Here is a 16475-nt window from a genome sequence, read left to right on the forward strand (position 1 = left end):
CTCTGCCTCTCTACCATCTTTTTGGTGCCCTCTCTCTCTACCATCTTTTTGGTGGCTTCTCTCTCTCTCCCTCCCTCCCTCCCCCCTCTCTCCCTAACTCCCTCCCTCTCTTTCTACCATCTCTTTTCAGTGGACTCTCTCTCTCTCCCTCTCCCTCCCTCCTCCTCCCTTTCTCCTATTTTCCCCATGTCACTTTCACCTCAGGCAGGAGGCCAGCAAAATGCACTGGGGACCTATGTTGAAGTCATGAGTGACCTGCTTCACACCTGATGATTCCCAGAGTCTGGGGTCGACTTTGATATGCTTATGCCGTTTTCACATCCTGGCAAGTTTTACATTTTGAAGACATTTTGTGATAGTCTTATTCCCTAGACCAGAATTTCTCTGTCCTAGGGCCAATCTTGTGTGATGTTGGACACTTAGCAGTATCTCCGGTCTCTAGCCACTAGACAACAGTATATCTTCCCACAGTTGTGACAACCCTATAATATCACCAGACACTGGTAACTATTTTCTGGGCTAGGGCCAACCCCCACCCACAAACGTGCTTGTTCTAAAACATATAGACGTGGTGTTTTCGTTTCTAATAACAGCTTGCCTTGCAGAGTTATAGTGACTTCATCTATTCAGGGACTATTTAAGAAAATGGATGTTTGAGTATACTTGGGGGTATATGCCCCTCCCAGAATGCTTTGTGAACCTGCCTTTCAAAGGTCTTACAGAAGACTTTCGAGGCTGCCAATGACTCTGTCCTTCTTGCCCAGGAGCCAGGAGGAGCTGTCTCCTAGCCCGCCTTTGTTGAACCCATCCACACCGCAGTCCACTGAGAGCCAACCAACTAGCGGTGAACCAGTCACTCCCAAGAGGCGCAAAGCTGATCCAGAAGCCCTGCAGTCTCTAAGGCGGTCCACGCGCCATAGCACTAACTGTGACAGGTTGTCGGAGAGTAGCTCCTCACCTCAGCCGAAGCGTCGGCAGCAGGACACATCTACCAACATGCCAAAACTGTTTCTGCACTTGGAAAAAAGTGAGTTTGCTGTAAGATTTCCAGGCTGGGGAAAGCCACTGTTTCCTTTGCCTTTAACCTTCCTACGTGTATGTAAAGGGTGTGCTATTCCTGGGACCTCAGCCAAATGCTAGAAGGCTACTTCATTTGAAGAAGAGGAAAACATCCATAGGAAGATGGAAAAGCAACTGGCTTGGGTAGCTCTGAGGATTGGGGAGCAGGTCTGGACTCCGTGTTTACGGCTGCTTTCCACACTCCCTCTCTGCTACTTGTGAGCTGGTGGAGATATTGAAATACTCAGGGGAAAGGTGCTAGTAGATTGTTAATTTCTCTTCCTGTTTCCAAAACTTGAGGAAAGTATCCAAATCTGGGTTGTGGATATATACTTCATATGCTGGAAAATTCACCATTCCAGGTGTTTTTTTGGTATAATTAGAATGGTGCAGCCATCGCCAAAATCAGCTCAGATGCTTTCCTCACAGAACAAAAGACGTCCTCCGTGCATCTGCAGCCATTCACGTGTCCTTCCTTACCTCCCCTGGAAAGCACCAATCTAGGTAGCATTTAGATTTGTTTATTTCAGACATTTTATGTAAATTTAATAATGTAAAATGTATGTACATGATTAATAAGTTAATGGAGTGAAAACTGGGATGGTTTTATTGGGAAATAAAATGCTTTTTTAAAAGAAATTCTAAAACAGGAAGTTCCTGCCTCCCAACCTACTCCAGGTTTTTTTTTTTTTTGGCATTATTGATTTAGGCAAAGGCACATATAAAGCTATATACATTTTTCAAGATTTATTTTTATTTTATGAGGATAGGCGTTTTGCCTGCATCTATGTCTGCATACCATGGGGGTGCCTGGTGTCCTCAGGCACCAATGATGTGTCAGAATTCCTGGAACTGAGTTAGAGAGAATTGTGAGCTGCCATTGCCATGTAGCTGCTGGCAATTGGAGAGACTCCAGTGCTGTTAGCCTTGGAGCCATCTCCCCCATCCAAGTTAATCGTTTTAAATATTTATTTATTTATTTATTTATTTATTATGTATACAATATTCTGTCTGTGTGTATGCCTGCAGGCCAGAAGAGGGCACCAGACCCCATTACAGATGGTTGTGAGCCACCATGTGGTTGCTGGGAATTGAACTCAGGACCTTTGGTAGAGCAGGCAATGCTCTTAACCTCTGAGCCATCTCCCCCATCCAAGTTAATCGTTTTAAAGTGACTAATTTAGTGGCCCTACTTTTTAAATTTGTTGAGCTATAATCCACACTCCAGTTTTCCCATTTAATGTGTCCAATCCAGTGGCTTTTTTTTAATTTTTACAGATTTATTTATTTATTATGTATACAACATTCTGCCTCGATGTATGCCCACACACCAGAGGAGGGTGCCAGATCTCATTACAGATGGTTGTGAGCCGCCATGTGGTTGCTGGGAATTGAACTCAGGACCTCTGGAAGAGCAGCCAGTGCTCTTAACCTCTGAGCCATCTCTCCAGCCCGAATCCAGTGGCTTTTAATGTATTAACAGAGTTGTCCAGCCCTCTCTCAATTGGTTCCAAAACATGGGAAGTTCTCCCCCCAAAAAACCCATACCCATTAACAGTCACCCCACCCATGCCTTCGTAGAACTATAAATCTCCTTTCTATCCCCAGATTTGCCTATTCTACATATTACATATGAATGAAATCACAATATGTGGCTCTATGATGGGCCCATTTCAGCTTAGCTTAACCTTTGCAAGGTTGACTTATGTTGTAAAATGTATCAGTACCATGTTAAAATTCCAGGTACTATCTGTTATAAAGATGAAGGCCATATTGGTGAAGGTTTGTAGCTGTTGAGAACTGATTTACATTGGTAGTCTAGTGGTTTTCAGGGTCCTGAGGAGTGTCTCTAGTTCGGTCACTCTGTAACTTTATGGGTAAATAATTGTGACTTTCTCTTTGGCAGAGACGCCTGTGCATAGCAGATCATCTTCCCCCATTCCTCTGACTCCGAGTAAGGAAGGGAGTGCTGTATTTGCTGGCTTCGAAGGGAGAAGAACCAATGAAATAAATGAGGTAGAGTGTTTGATGTTCAGCTCCAAGAGTTCTCTTACCCATTGTAGTTGCTTACAATCCTAAGTCTTGTAGTATTATGTTGCTTTACAAGAAATAGCAGCAAAAGGATAGAGAGGATTCTGCTTATTAGTCTGTTTCTGGTGTCAAATCTGAGAAAACCACCAGGACTCCAGCTTTACAAGTCGAATGACTTTTTCCTACAAAGATTGTTTAGCTGTTGAAAGACTTGTGTCTGTGTTCTGTATAACACATCAGTCATTAATACTTTTATTCTGAGAAGTCTGAGAGTATGTATTTTAGGTTCTGTGTGTCACATGATGCCTATGAAGAGTAATCAACTGCATAGTAGCCGCAAACAATATGTAAATGAGATAGATGTACCGTGCATCAATAAACCATTATCGCGGACACTGAAATGTGAACAGCATATGATGTGCAAGAGCTAAACATAGCCTTTTAGCTTTAAATCATTTAAAGGTTGTTCTTAGGTGCTACGGTCCTACGAGAGAGGACCAGGAGATTCAGAAGATAAAGAGGATAGACAAAGAGAAGATAAGGATTGCGACTGGGAGTTCTTTCACAGGCTGTGTGTTTTACCACACAAGCGCCTTAAGAAATACAATGGGACAAAGTCAGCCGAAACTCACCCAGTGGACTTAGTGGGAAGCTAAGCAAACAATGTTGCACAAAGGGAGGACAGGCTATCTTAAGAGCATTCCAGACCAAGTACACGGCGACCTTGAGACTGCTAACCGTAATCCCCGTGGTGGGCAGAGTTGGGTTCTTAGAATCTGAACTGTTCCTTCTCCATACTTACATCAGACCTCAGGAAGAGGCTCCCGGTTGAGCAGTTCAGCCCTCAACAAAAAGCATAAACATAGTTTGGGGCAATATAGAAATCCACATGGACAGTTGGATGAGATGTGAGCAGCAAGCTGTTGTTTCTGACTCACTTTTGACATTGATTCTCATCCACGGACCTTAATAGCCGTCCCTTTGAAAGCATGCTGAATGTCGCCATTTAAGCCCGTTAACTTGAAGCCTTGCCACTACAGGCTTTGTTTTAAGGGAAATGGTATTTATATTTCTTTTTCTTTAAATTGGATTCTTCTCACATACACTAAATCTTGACCCCACAGTTAGCCCCTCCTCCACTCTTCTCAGTCCCTCCTTTCATCCCCCCTCTCCCACAGCTACTCTTCTTATTTCCCTTTAAAAAAAAAGCAAAGGCCACTTCCACATAGGTGAGTGCTGCCATCTAGTGGTTGATGGTAGAACAGGCCGCTTTGTGGTAAACAGTGGCATTCAGCAGGCTCTAGGGACCAAAGAATCCATAGTGACTTTAAGGACCTCTAGGACTTCTTCCACAGTGGGTTTTAACCAAGACTATTTATCCAAATCCATTATAACCCTTTCTTCTATTACTAGCTGCTGATTGGGAAGGGTCTGGATGAAAACATTGCTCGTTAAGATGCACAGGTGATTCCCATTGAGAACTTGTACTAATTGCAGATGCCTATCTGCGCCCTCTGGTCCACACTCAATGCCAAAGCAGTTCTAAGCTTCCCTTGTGGGAGCTGGGTTAGGTTTCTGATTGGTGTGAAGATGCTTGTACTGGCTGCCAAGGATGAGATAGGGAATTTACATGAAGGCTCCAAGGAGCTAAAATGAAGCTGGGGCCGTCATCCTGGAGTCCCACAGGACTGTGAATGTGTAGTTTATTTCAGGTCGACTGTGCCAGCATCTCTGATGTCTTGGGGGGTGGGCACCCTTCAGCTTTTTCTCATAGAGGATTTCCTGCACCATTGGTTCTTCCATGTTAATAGATTGGACACACACTTTAATAAAAGCTGGTTTGCTGATTGAGGAAGGTACTGCGGAAATCCATCAGAGTTCCGAAAGACAGCTCTCACTTTAAGCAAAGCCCCATGTTCATCCATAGTTCTGAAAATCAGAGTAAAGACAAGGAAACCAATGACCATGTTGGAACTCTGAGATGATTCAAATTAGTTTCCATAATGATGCACATAGCAAGGAACCAGGGACTCCCGAAACTTTTGCTAGTGTTTCCTGATAAAGGAAAAGGGGCTAAGTGACTGTGGTGGTATGCATGGGAAATGTCCCCCAGAGGCTCATGTGTGTGAACACTGGCTCCCCAGCTGGTGATGCTGTCCAGAGAGACTGTGGAGCCTCTAGGAAGTCAAGCTTGCTGGAGGAATGGCTCATGGGGCTGAGCCCTTAATCTTTATAGACTGGCCAATTGCTGGCCCACTCTCAGCTTCCTAACTTAATGCAGTGTGAGCAGCTAGGCTCCTGATCCTGCCAGTACGGCTTCTCCATCATTATGGAATGTCTCTCCAGAGAACAGTAGATGTAGAGAAGTTTAAAATCCAGTATCTTCTTAGTCTAATTTTGAGTCATTCTGGCCCTCACATTTATTTTTATATTCTTGTGTTCATTGGGTAGCAATATGGTTTTATTCTCTCCATATGATTTTCTATCAGAAGATGTAGGTATCTAGAAGTGTCTCCATTTGGAATAAAGGAAGCATTCACATCGTGTTTTTCGTAGGTCCTATCTTGGAAACTTGTGCCTGACAATTACCCGCCAGGAGACCATCCACCGCCCCCTTCATACATTTACGGTGCACAGCATTTGCTGCGATTATTTGGTAAGAACCCCTGTTCTTTCTGTCTTCGTTCCAGTTTTCATTTCTATTAGCATCTAGTAAATACCTACGATAGTGACATTCACTGATCCTTTCATATGTTTATAGAATGATGCTGATCATAGTCACTTCCCCCATTATCTCTCTAGTCCCTACTACTTGTCCTTCTATTTCCATGGCGTGTGTATATGTGTGTGTGCCCCCCTCACTGAGTTTCATTATAGTTCTTTATAAGTGCATGGGTGAGGAGGGAAACAAGAGCAGTTTACCAGTGGCTTCACCCCTGGAGAAAATGTCTCTCCCTCTTAGCAACCATTCTCTTATAGATTTATAGACTGTCAGACTGAAGTGGGGCCTCATGATACCCTCAGCTCTAGCAGCTTCTTATTTCTTGACTCTTTTTTTTCTTAACCAGGGTCACTAGATTGTAGACATCTTGTAAGCATTGAACTAATGTGGATACCCAGTTTCTGCTCCAAAGAAAAGACATTGGATGTACCTTAAATTTCATAAAAGTTGTACTTACAATACTTGACTTCCCAGTCTGTGCTTGTTCAGTAACTCACTGTTTGACTCTCCAGTCCCCGAAGGGGAACAAGTACTCACACGATGAGCCACGGTGAGTCCTTTCCATCTGAACCTTCTGCTGATTACAAATGCTTTTGTTTTTAATCCAGTCAAACTTCCAGAAATCCTTGGGAAGATGTCCTTTTCGGAGAAGAATCTGAAGGCTCTACTGAAGCACTTTGATCTCTTTCTGAGGTATTTTTATTACCTTGTCACACCTGCCTCTGCCAGCAAACGGGAGTTTTCTAGGCTTAACTTTAGCACGCAGGGAAAGTAGCTTTGTGGTATTTTCCATTTAGTGGGGAGGGGTGTGTTCTGACTGATAGGGTAAGTAGGGCAGGATCTTTGTTTGTTTGCTGCTTGCTTTTGTGTTTCTTTTAGTCTTCATTTCTCCAGTTTCTGAGGCAAGGCTACTGAGGTATGTATCATGTCACTAGAGGAATCCAGGAGGCTAACCTTGTAAGCAGAAAATGACTTTTCCTATGTAGAAGTACTTAAGATTGACATTAATTTTACATTTTCTCTTCAGGAGTACCATAAATAGTGGCCTTTTTTTGTTGTGTGTACCTAAGTTAATTGTGTGTTCCTGACTTAAATATGACTCAGTATATACTGACGTTTCTGAATTCAGAGAAGGTGTGGCTTTCTTCACCTGATATAGCCAGTCATTTTCTTATCGAACAGAATGTTTCATCTGTGGATCTTATGCCCATTTTTCTTGCACTGTCCCTCTCTTCCATCTAGATGTCTGTTAGCTGCGTCTTTACCTTGGCCTTCAAAGCTGGCCTTCACCTTGCCTCACCCAGCTCAGCTTAGCTACTAGAACTTAAAGGGAGCCATTTTATATCTAATGGGCTGCATTCTGACTGGTCTAGGATATTCAAGAGTAGAGAGTACTCTGCCCAGAGAAATTAGTCTTAAAGTTTGAAAAGGGATTTTCCTGTAGGGATTGTGACTAGCACATCCTTGAACATAATCAGACTTTCCAACCTTTTAGTGAAAACAAGTTTTAAAAATACTCTCTTCCCTCCCAAATGTCCCTTCAGAGTAACCCACAGTCCTGTTTACCATAAAACTTTGGGCACCGAAAGCAAATAGTGCTAAAACTGCAGTTTAGTATAGGGAAGCGTGCAGATTTTGCAGTATTCCTCATATAAAGCAGAAGTTAGGACTTTAGTGAACAACATAGAAGATTTTATAAATAAACGTAGGAAAAGGCTTTTCAAATGTACCCAAGGTATGAGAGGGAAGATTGGGGTTCGATATGATCAAGGTCTGTTGCATGAAGTTGTCAAAGAGTAAATAAAACTGTTCTTTTAAAGAGGTAGACAGTGGCAACAGTTCAAATCAATGAACTAAACAGTGACCTTCAAGAAGGTGCAAACAGAGAGAAAAGCACTTAGCTAGCAAATGACTTTTGACAGTGCTTTCTTATTTAGAGAGACGTGACAGTTTAGGAATTCGGAGAGGTGTGAGATAGCAGAGTGAGTGCTTCCCACACAGCTGCCGGGTTCACTTGGAATTTGTTTTGTTTCTTATCTCGTGGGTGTGTTTGCTTTATTTTGTTGCTGTTTTGTTTTTGGAGATGGAGTGTCACAACTTAGTTCTAAATGCTTGGAATACAGACTTGAGCCACCGTGCGTGACTCTCACTTGAGGGCCCATCATCAGTGTATTGCAGATTCTTGAGTGACTTGCCACACTCTAACGGCCGTCTACAGACATCCCAGTCTTTTGACATGTTGTTGGGCTCTCATCCAGACTTATAACTAACCTCTTGGGATGGCAAATTCATATGTAAAGTGCTGGTATTGGCTTTTCTGTTCAGTTTGGATGTAACTTATTTCCCCTTGTTTTTCTTTATTAATGCCAGGTTAATTATTTCAATTTTAATTATTCTTTTACATATTAATCCCAGTTCTCCCTCCCTCCTTTTCTCCCACTCCCCCACCTTCCCCCTACCCACCCACATTTGCTCCTCAGAGAGGGTAGAGCCTCCCCTGGGAAGTCAACTAAATCTGTCCCAGCACCTTGTTGAGACAGGACCGAGGCCCTACCACCAACTTAGTATGTATAAGCCCTGTGAATTTCTTAAGGGACATTTATTGGATTTGTCATGTATTATTTTTAGAGTTTGAAAAACAGGCAAGTATTTATTGAGGTTATTTTTCACAGATGCATGTATGTAATCAGACTGCCACCTAATCAAGTTCAGGTTCTGTTTCCGTAACACTGCTGACGAAGAGATTTGGATGCACAGTGATTGACAGAAGCCAGTTCAGTGAGTGCTGTGGAAGTAATCAAATAGAATCAAGACTAGAAGCAGCCTCCCTTCCTAGTACACACAGGAGTTGAAATGCGAAAGCTGGTTATAAGCGAATACTGAGCAGCAGGGTGTTCAGTTCTTAGTACGATGCTCATTAGTGCCTTCTTTCTTTCTCTAGGTTTTTAGCAGAATACCATGATGACTTCTTCCCGGAGTCAGCATATGTTGCTGCCTGTGAGGCACACTACAGCACCAAGAACCCCAGGGCAATTTACTAAATTTTCCCATGGTTTGGGAAAAATAGCTGTACGATGTGGCTTTATATTTTAAGTTCCAGGTGAAGCGTGAATGAAATGGTGGACTTCCCCTGGGGTTCTCTCACAGAAGCAGGCTCTGTTCTTCTGAGTTGCTCACATACGTTTATTTCTGTTAAGAATTATTTTCTGACCTCATCATGGTGGAACATGCCTATAGGGGGAATTGATTTAATTAATTAATTAATGATTATTTTTTTTTGTGTCATGATTACTTCCTGGGTGTCTGAACGTGTTCCAAAGTAACACTGCTGCACAAACTGTATGTGCTCGCAGGATAAAAACAGCCAGAGCTGTATTCGTAGGGAAACGTTCATGAACAGATACTTAGGTTAAACATTGTTCTGGTAGCCATTGCGGTTGGTTGTTAGCAAGAAGCACGTTGTTTGATTATTTGTTAATGTTAAACAAAATGGTTTTGAAAACTGTTTTCTGTTCAACAGATCTTAGTTTGTGCTTGGAAGCCACAAAGTACTCTAAAAGTATTTTAGAGGGAATTGATATTGATGGCAAAGGAGAACTTGCAACTATGCATTGCTTTTAGCAGTTCCCTTTCTCAGAGACATTATTTTTGTTGCTCTAAATAAAGCGTTGCCTGTCTTGTTTGAGATTTTACAGCCATACTCTGCCGTGTAATGTTATAGTTCCTTTTCTATAAAATGTTATTTTGGGTGATCTAAATAAAGCTTTGCCAGTTTTGTTTGAAAGAAGCAAGAGAAACTTTGCTCTGGCCTTCCCTGTTCTTTTTATTGCAGGGCAGCAGTGGGGGTAACCCTCACTCACAACTGTTTCCCTTGTTTTCGCTTTGTACCCTTTTGCCCCTTGCTTTTTTGCTTTGGCCTCTCTTTGCATCGTGACTGTTGGTGGTTATGAGAAGTCACTGTGACTCTATGCCGTGTGGCTGTTCTGTGCGCCCTGGTGGGCCCAACACACTTGTTTATCTTTCTCCCAAGTTTACCAGCTGCCATGCTCTGCAGTCACCCTTTTCATCTTCATTTTACTGCGCATGCCTTTCCCCTCTATGGTTTAGAGCACTTTCAGTGACTGGAAAGGATACCGATGTCATGAAAGCATTAAACATAGCACTTGTCTTCTCTTATGGCTTAGTTCAGTTGACTTTATTTTCCAAAGGTCATCGGTCATGAACAATAGGAGCTTCAAGGACTTTTAACTACAAATGGTTTCTTTAAAGTGCCTTGTGCGTCACTGACTGCTAAGATTCACTACCTCCCAGGTGGCCTGAGTGTAGACCTCTTCCTTTCTGCATTTAGTTGCTTAGTGCAGATTCAGGTTTGTGGGGACTGATTGGAACAGCCTTCAAGGTCCTGGTAGGTAAGATTGTTAATCTTAATTGTCAATGTGATGGATTTAGAATCACTGTGGAAGCATACTTTTGGTGTGTCTATGGTACCGATTCAGCAAAGTTTGTACTAAAGAGGAAAGACCCATCTTGCTCACGATCAGCACCATGCAATGGACTAGGTTCTGTGATGCAGTAAAAAGGAGAAAGTGAGATCTCAGCGTTCATTTCTTTCTTCCTGACTGCATGTGTAATGCATATGTATTGCCAGTGGCTTCATGTTCCTGCTGCCGCGGCTTCTCTGCCATAATGGACTGGACCATCAAGCTGTGAGCCAAAGTAAACCCTTTTCTCAGGGACTTTGTCGCAGCAAGCACAAAAGGAGCTGAAACAGAACATTGGGACTGAGAAGTAGGGCTGCTGTGTTAAGCCTGACCATGTGGGTCATGGGCGTTTGGAACGGGTTTAAAAGTTCAGAGTTTGGAACTTTGAGCCAGAGAAGTCTTGGAGTGCTGTAAGCAGAGTTGAATGGGCAGTTCTGGTGGCGTTTTGAAAACTCAGATGCCGAGACAAGAGCGGACAGTGGCGATCTGGCTCGTGGAGTTTTGGAGAGGAAAGGGGACTATTGAGAATTGAGCTACCGGCCATTTGTGTGGAAATCTGACAGAATCTGGTATCAATCTATGTCATCAGGGCTATGTCCTGGGAACTCAAGTGAGACTAGTGTCAAAATTAATGGAGTCGTTTGCTTGGTGGAAGAAATCTGAGGCTCGGTTTCCTTCGGACTGTGTCATGTTTGCTGACTCCTGCTGTCATCCAGGTCTCCAGTGAGGGAAAGCAGAAATGGGGCAAAAGAAGGCAGACGTGTCCACTTGGTGGGGAAAGAAATGAGTGGAAAGGTGCAGGCAAGGCAGATGCAGAGCAAGCAACTGGAATTGTTAAAAGAGATTAGCAACATTAATGAGAAGCCTTGTGCTCTGGATTAGACATTACTGACGGTTTTCTGAAAGCAAAACCCCACCCAGTAAACACTCCCGTTTCTGAAAATGAGAATTCATTTGAAAGGAGAAAACCTAACCTGAGAATATTGCTGAAGGAGTCCCCCACTTGTAGAACCTTTCCCCATGGCCCGCACACAAACATCAATATACCTGTAGTCTATGGAAGCCAGCACAGCAGAATTTTGCAAAATGTCCCCCACATGGTAGTGGCAGACAGCTGTGAAAGATGCATGACTGAGAGCATCTTGGAGACGTGCACTAGAGTTCCCGGAAGAGCAGGTGATATGTAGCAGGGTTGGAGTTGCAGTGGTGAGCCCCGAGAAGCCATTATGTGAAGATGTGAAAGTGAAAGCTAAGCTTCAGTGTGGAGCCCAGATGGTGGAGGTGCCAGAACTGTGGGTCATCACTGGAGGGAAGCTGCAAGCATGGAGAGGAGCGAGCCAAGACAGAGCTGGAGACCTGGGACCCCCAAAGCCCTTTGAGGCCCATATGACTCCATTATGAGCTCCAGATGCCGGACGTGTAGCTGCAGGATTTGGTGTTTGCCTTGCTGGGTGTTGCTCTTTTCTTTGGTCTCCTCTTTCCTTGTTGCACTCTTCATTCTTCCCTTTGGGAATGGGGTTGTTTATTCATTGCCAGTGTATATTGAAATTTTGTAAGTTGTTGATTTTCTAGAAGTTTACAAATAAGAGATTGCCTTGAGTCTCAGATGAGACTTTGGACTGTTTAACACTGTTCGAATTGTTAAAAGACTGGGCAGCTTTAGAGAAGGACTAAATGCATTTTGAATTGTGCGATGAAAACGAGATATTAGCGGCCAGAGGCGGAGTGCTATGATGTAGTGATGTGTTTTTGGGATCAGGTTGGCCAGGGGTAGATTAGCGATGGTTAATCTTGATCGTCAACTTGGTTGGATTCAGAATCACCCTGGAAACACACCTGTGGATATGTCTCTATGAAGGTGCTTCCCAAGAAGTTTAACTGAAGAGGGAAGGGCTACCCTAAATGTGGGTGGCAGCATTCCATGAGTTGGGGTCACAGACAGATCAGAAAGGACAGAGTGGAACACCAAAATTCATCTCTCTCTGCTTCCTGACTGTGAGCCTTGCTGCCGTAACATCCCCCACTGTGACAGACTGTATGTATTGCTTCAAACTGTAAACCAAAATAAACCCTTCCTTCCTTAAGCTGCTTTTGTTGGGCATTTTGTTACAGTAATGAGTGGGGGGGGATGCCTAACACAATAGGGTTCCTCTTTATCTGGCTTAGGCTTGTGCACCTGCAGCGTGCTCACTGCCTTCACTGCTGAACTCTTCGCTGCTGGCAGATCCAGGGAGGGAGAAGTCAGTGACTTCCAGTTGTGTCCTCACTCCTGACTGCGCCAGTCTCCAGCAGCTGCATAGTCCTGATCCACTTGTCACACAGTTGGCCCTCATTAAACTAAATGGGCCCCCAAACTCCAACTCACAGGTGATGAATTTGGGAAAGGAATTGGTACAGGTGTGTGGTGTGTGTGTATGTGTGTGTGTGTGTGTGTGTCCACGTGCACGCGCGCACATGGGGGTCACAGGATAACTATTGGGAGTCTGTTTTCTTCTCACCATGGGGACTCCAGGCATTGAATTTAGGTCATCGGGACTGGTATCAATAGCCTTCACCCCCCTGAGCGCACATATTTTATTAACATTTGCCTTCCTAGAAAGTACCAGAATATCTCTGCGTCCATATCCTTTGTTACATGGGGTTCAGTAAGAACCTAAGTGCTAAATGAACAGCGTTGTTAGAGGTACATTTAAGAAAGTTGGGAAATAGGTGCCTCAAGTCACTGTTAGGAAATACTTTTAAACAGCTGATACCATCACAGTTCTGGGGTTTTTGGTTTGTTGATTTGTCTTTGAGTCGAGGTCTCAGGTAGCTCAGGCTGGACTCAAGCTTACTGTGTAAATGAGGATGACTTTGAACTTTTGATCCTCCTGCTTCCACCTCCTAAGTGCTTAGACCGTAGACCTGTAGACCTGTACCACAATGCCTGCTTTATGTGCTGTTGGGGATCAAACCAGGAACACGGTTCTTACTAGTCATATCTGCAGCCCCATGGCCCTTGATTTCTGTCCATCAATCAACATCATCTATCTAAGTGGGCCCAATAGTGGAATCTTACATTTCTATTAAAGTATTTTTTATCATTTTTATTAGTTTTGCTGAACTAAACCGTTACCAACAAACTGTTCTGAGTGCCAGTTAATGTGTTATCAGTTAATAGACAGCATTCCTAGGACCAAAATTAATACTTTAAAGTGGTTATCGTTATATAGAGCAGCACCGTTCATTCCTAAGTTGAGACTTGCTAACTGACTCCCTGCCTCCGACTGCAGTGTGCTCCAACCTCTATGCCCTCCTCCAAGAAAGCCACGTACACTTCTGCCTCGGGGACACAGTCTTGGCTGTCCTCTTAGCATAAATGTTCTTGCTCCAGACATCTACATGTCACATTCCCTTGCTACGTTGTGATTTTTGTTCAGATGGTACCAAGTTCTCCCTCTCTTCATCCCGATAGCACTATTTCGGTAAGAGTTCATGTTACCTGTCAACAACCTCAGAGCGTGGCTAATGAAGTCTGTGTTTTCTCAGTCTCCGTTGGCTGCAGTATGGAGGCTTGAGTTCCTTGATTATAATGGAGGAGGTGAGGCTGGAACTTCGGCTTTGTGCTAGGGCACTTGCCTAGCAAGCTCGAAGATGGGAGTTCACTTGCCGGCACCAAAAATAATAATGGTGATGTCAACAACTTTGGCCTTCAACTTCATTCTCAAGCTGTGGGTCCAAAGTGAGGAGCTCTCTCGGCCACTTAGGCTTGGCCACTGCCTTCCCGAACCATTCTGGGCCAGTGGTCACCTTCCAAATCATTAGCTTGAAAACCTGCCAATCCTAGGAGCTTTCCAGTGTAGGACGGGACGACGCTAGGAGTGCTTTAGCCCATGCTACAGAGCTCAGGGTGACAGGAGCCTGCAGGACAGACGGGTTCTATAATCCTCTACCAAAACTCCAGAACTGAGCTGCTATATCACTTCTGGGTTTGATGCTGTGGGATTTTTTTTTCTTTTTTTAAATCATTCTCTACTTCGTTTCCAGCAAGCAGGAGCAGACCACAAAGCAGCATGAAAATGGGGAAATGCTGTTTACTGTACAAATCAGGAAAAAAAAATACAGAGGTATATCTTCCATGAAATGTCAGTATGCACACTTCCCAGCTTACTGTAGTTTAGCTTGTAGTTTCTCATGCTGGGAAAGTTATATGAATTCAGTTGATGCTGTACTTCCAAGTTTGATCTTCTCCTGGGCTAGGAATATATGCAGTATGATTCTCTCCTTGAAGAGAACTCTGAGGAATTTTGTTTTGTTTTTCGAGACAGGGTTTCTCTGTGGCTTTGGAGCCTGTCCTGGAACTAGCTCTTGTAGACCAGGCTGGCCTCGAACTCACAGAGATCCGCCTGCCTCTGCCTCCCAAGTGCTGGGATTAAAGGTGTGCACCACCACCGCCTGGCAACTCTGAGGATTTTAAGGAGTATTGTGGGGTGGAATGTAGCCCACAGCAGGCCCATGTTCATTTTTAAGTGTGTGTGTGTGTGTGTGTGTGTGTGTGTGTGTGTGTGTTTATATGTAAGGGTGCAGCTGCCTACATGCCATGGTGCATGTGGTGGTCAAAGTACAACATCTAGTGTTGGTCCATGCCTTGCCCCTTGAGACAGAGCTCTTATTTGCAGCTCCATATGCTAGGCTAGGCGACCCTCAAGTTTCCAGTGAGTCTCTTTCTCTGCTTCGCACCTCCTGGTGCTAGGATTGTAGACACAGGCTGCTGTGTCCACTGTATATGGCATCTGGAGAACTGAACTTCTCACCTTCATGCTTGTGAGGTAAGTGCTTAACTCACTGAGGCATCTCCCAGCCTTGATATTCCTTTTGTTTATTTTATAATTTAGATTTATTCATTTTGCTTGATGTGGTATTTTCATATATATATGTATATATACATATATATGTATATATATACATATATATATGTATATATATATATACATATATATATATACCAAATTCATACATTCATGCCTTGTACCTGAGGAATCCAGAAGAGGGTGTCAGATTCCCCTGGAAATGAAGTTACAGGTGGTTGTGAGCTGCCATTTGGGTGTTGGGAATCAAAACCAGATCAAAAACAGCAAGTGTTCTTAACTGCTGAGCCATCTCTCCAATGCCATGGGTGTTTCCTTTTGTTCTTGATGTCTGCAAAGGATAGAGCCAGGCGAAAGATCTAGGGAACTCTGCCTCAGAGAGATGGCAGAGATTTTCTGGGAGGCGAGGAAGAGCAGTGGGGAAAAGGGTTTTCTTTCAGAAAAAGAAAAAAACTGGAAACGGAGGCTAAACATTTGTGTGGGATCAGCTTCCTCAGGAGACACAACTTTCCTCCACCCATGTCTACCCCTCGCTCAGCCTTCCTAACTGATTTATGCCAAGTTTCTGTGGCAGGGGCTTACTAGGTTGAAACTTGTTCCCAGGTGAATGAGGAAAGAACCAGGATATGTGAAGAACTGGTGACAGTGGCCTCCTGCTTCATTCATTCATCCAAAATCAAACAATACCAGCTATGAAACATCCAGAACAAATGAGTAATGGTTGCCAGTGGGTGGGAAGGAGTGATGCTGTGGGACAATGGCCTTGTACCCTGTAGAGATGTGTTATTTGTGTATGAATAAAATGCTGATTGACCAGTAGCCAGGCAGGAAGTATAGGCGGGGCAACCAGAACAGGAGAATTCTGGGAAGAGGAAAGGCTGAGTCTGCAGTCGTCACAGAGGAAGCCAGACACAGAGAAAGCAACATGAGAACACCTCACTCTTAAAAGGTACCAAGCCATTATGGGCTAATTTAAGATGTAAGAGTTAATAAGAAGCCTGAGTTAATAGGTCAACCAGTTTATGATTAATGTAGACCTCTGTGTGTTTCCTTGGGATGGAGTGGCTGTGGGTCTGGGTGGGACAGAAATCCCAGTCTACAGGATGGAACTGAGAGTAAAAGGTATACAGATTCTTTAGAATGATGGACATTTCTGGAATCTGATAGTTGTTGTGGAATATTATTTTAACTAGGCAAAGAAGCGTTACATTTGTGCTGTGGAATATTACTTTAAGTGTGCAAAGGTGTGTTACATTTGTTTATGCTGTGGAATATTACTCTGAGTGTGTAAAGGTGTGTTACATTTGTTTATGCTGTGGAATATTACTCTGAGTG

At 43.6% G+C, this 16475-nt stretch overlaps 1 protein-coding gene across 1 annotated transcript in view; it reads left to right on the forward strand.

Moving 5' to 3' along the window:
- Msl3 (MSL complex subunit 3) overlaps window positions 1–12369 on the forward strand; it is a 21396-nt gene extending 9027 nt beyond the window's left edge. The window contains exons 9-13 of the mRNA XM_005358714.3: window positions 765–1027; window positions 2966–3075; window positions 5647–5746; window positions 6421–6505; window positions 8754–12369. Of these exons, the coding sequence (XP_005358771.2) occupies window positions 765–1027; window positions 2966–3075; window positions 5647–5746; window positions 6421–6505; window positions 8754–8853 (658 nt within the window). The 3' untranslated portion in view covers window positions 8854–12369. The remainder of the gene's footprint in view (window positions 1–764; window positions 1028–2965; window positions 3076–5646; window positions 5747–6420; window positions 6506–8753) is intronic.
- Window positions 12370–16475: the final 4106 nt, after the last annotated feature.

This window comes from Microtus ochrogaster, chromosome X (genome assembly GCF_000317375.1).
Source record: "Microtus ochrogaster isolate Prairie Vole_2 chromosome X, MicOch1.0, whole genome shotgun sequence".
Taxonomy (NCBI): domain Eukaryota; kingdom Metazoa; phylum Chordata; class Mammalia; order Rodentia; family Cricetidae; genus Microtus; species Microtus ochrogaster.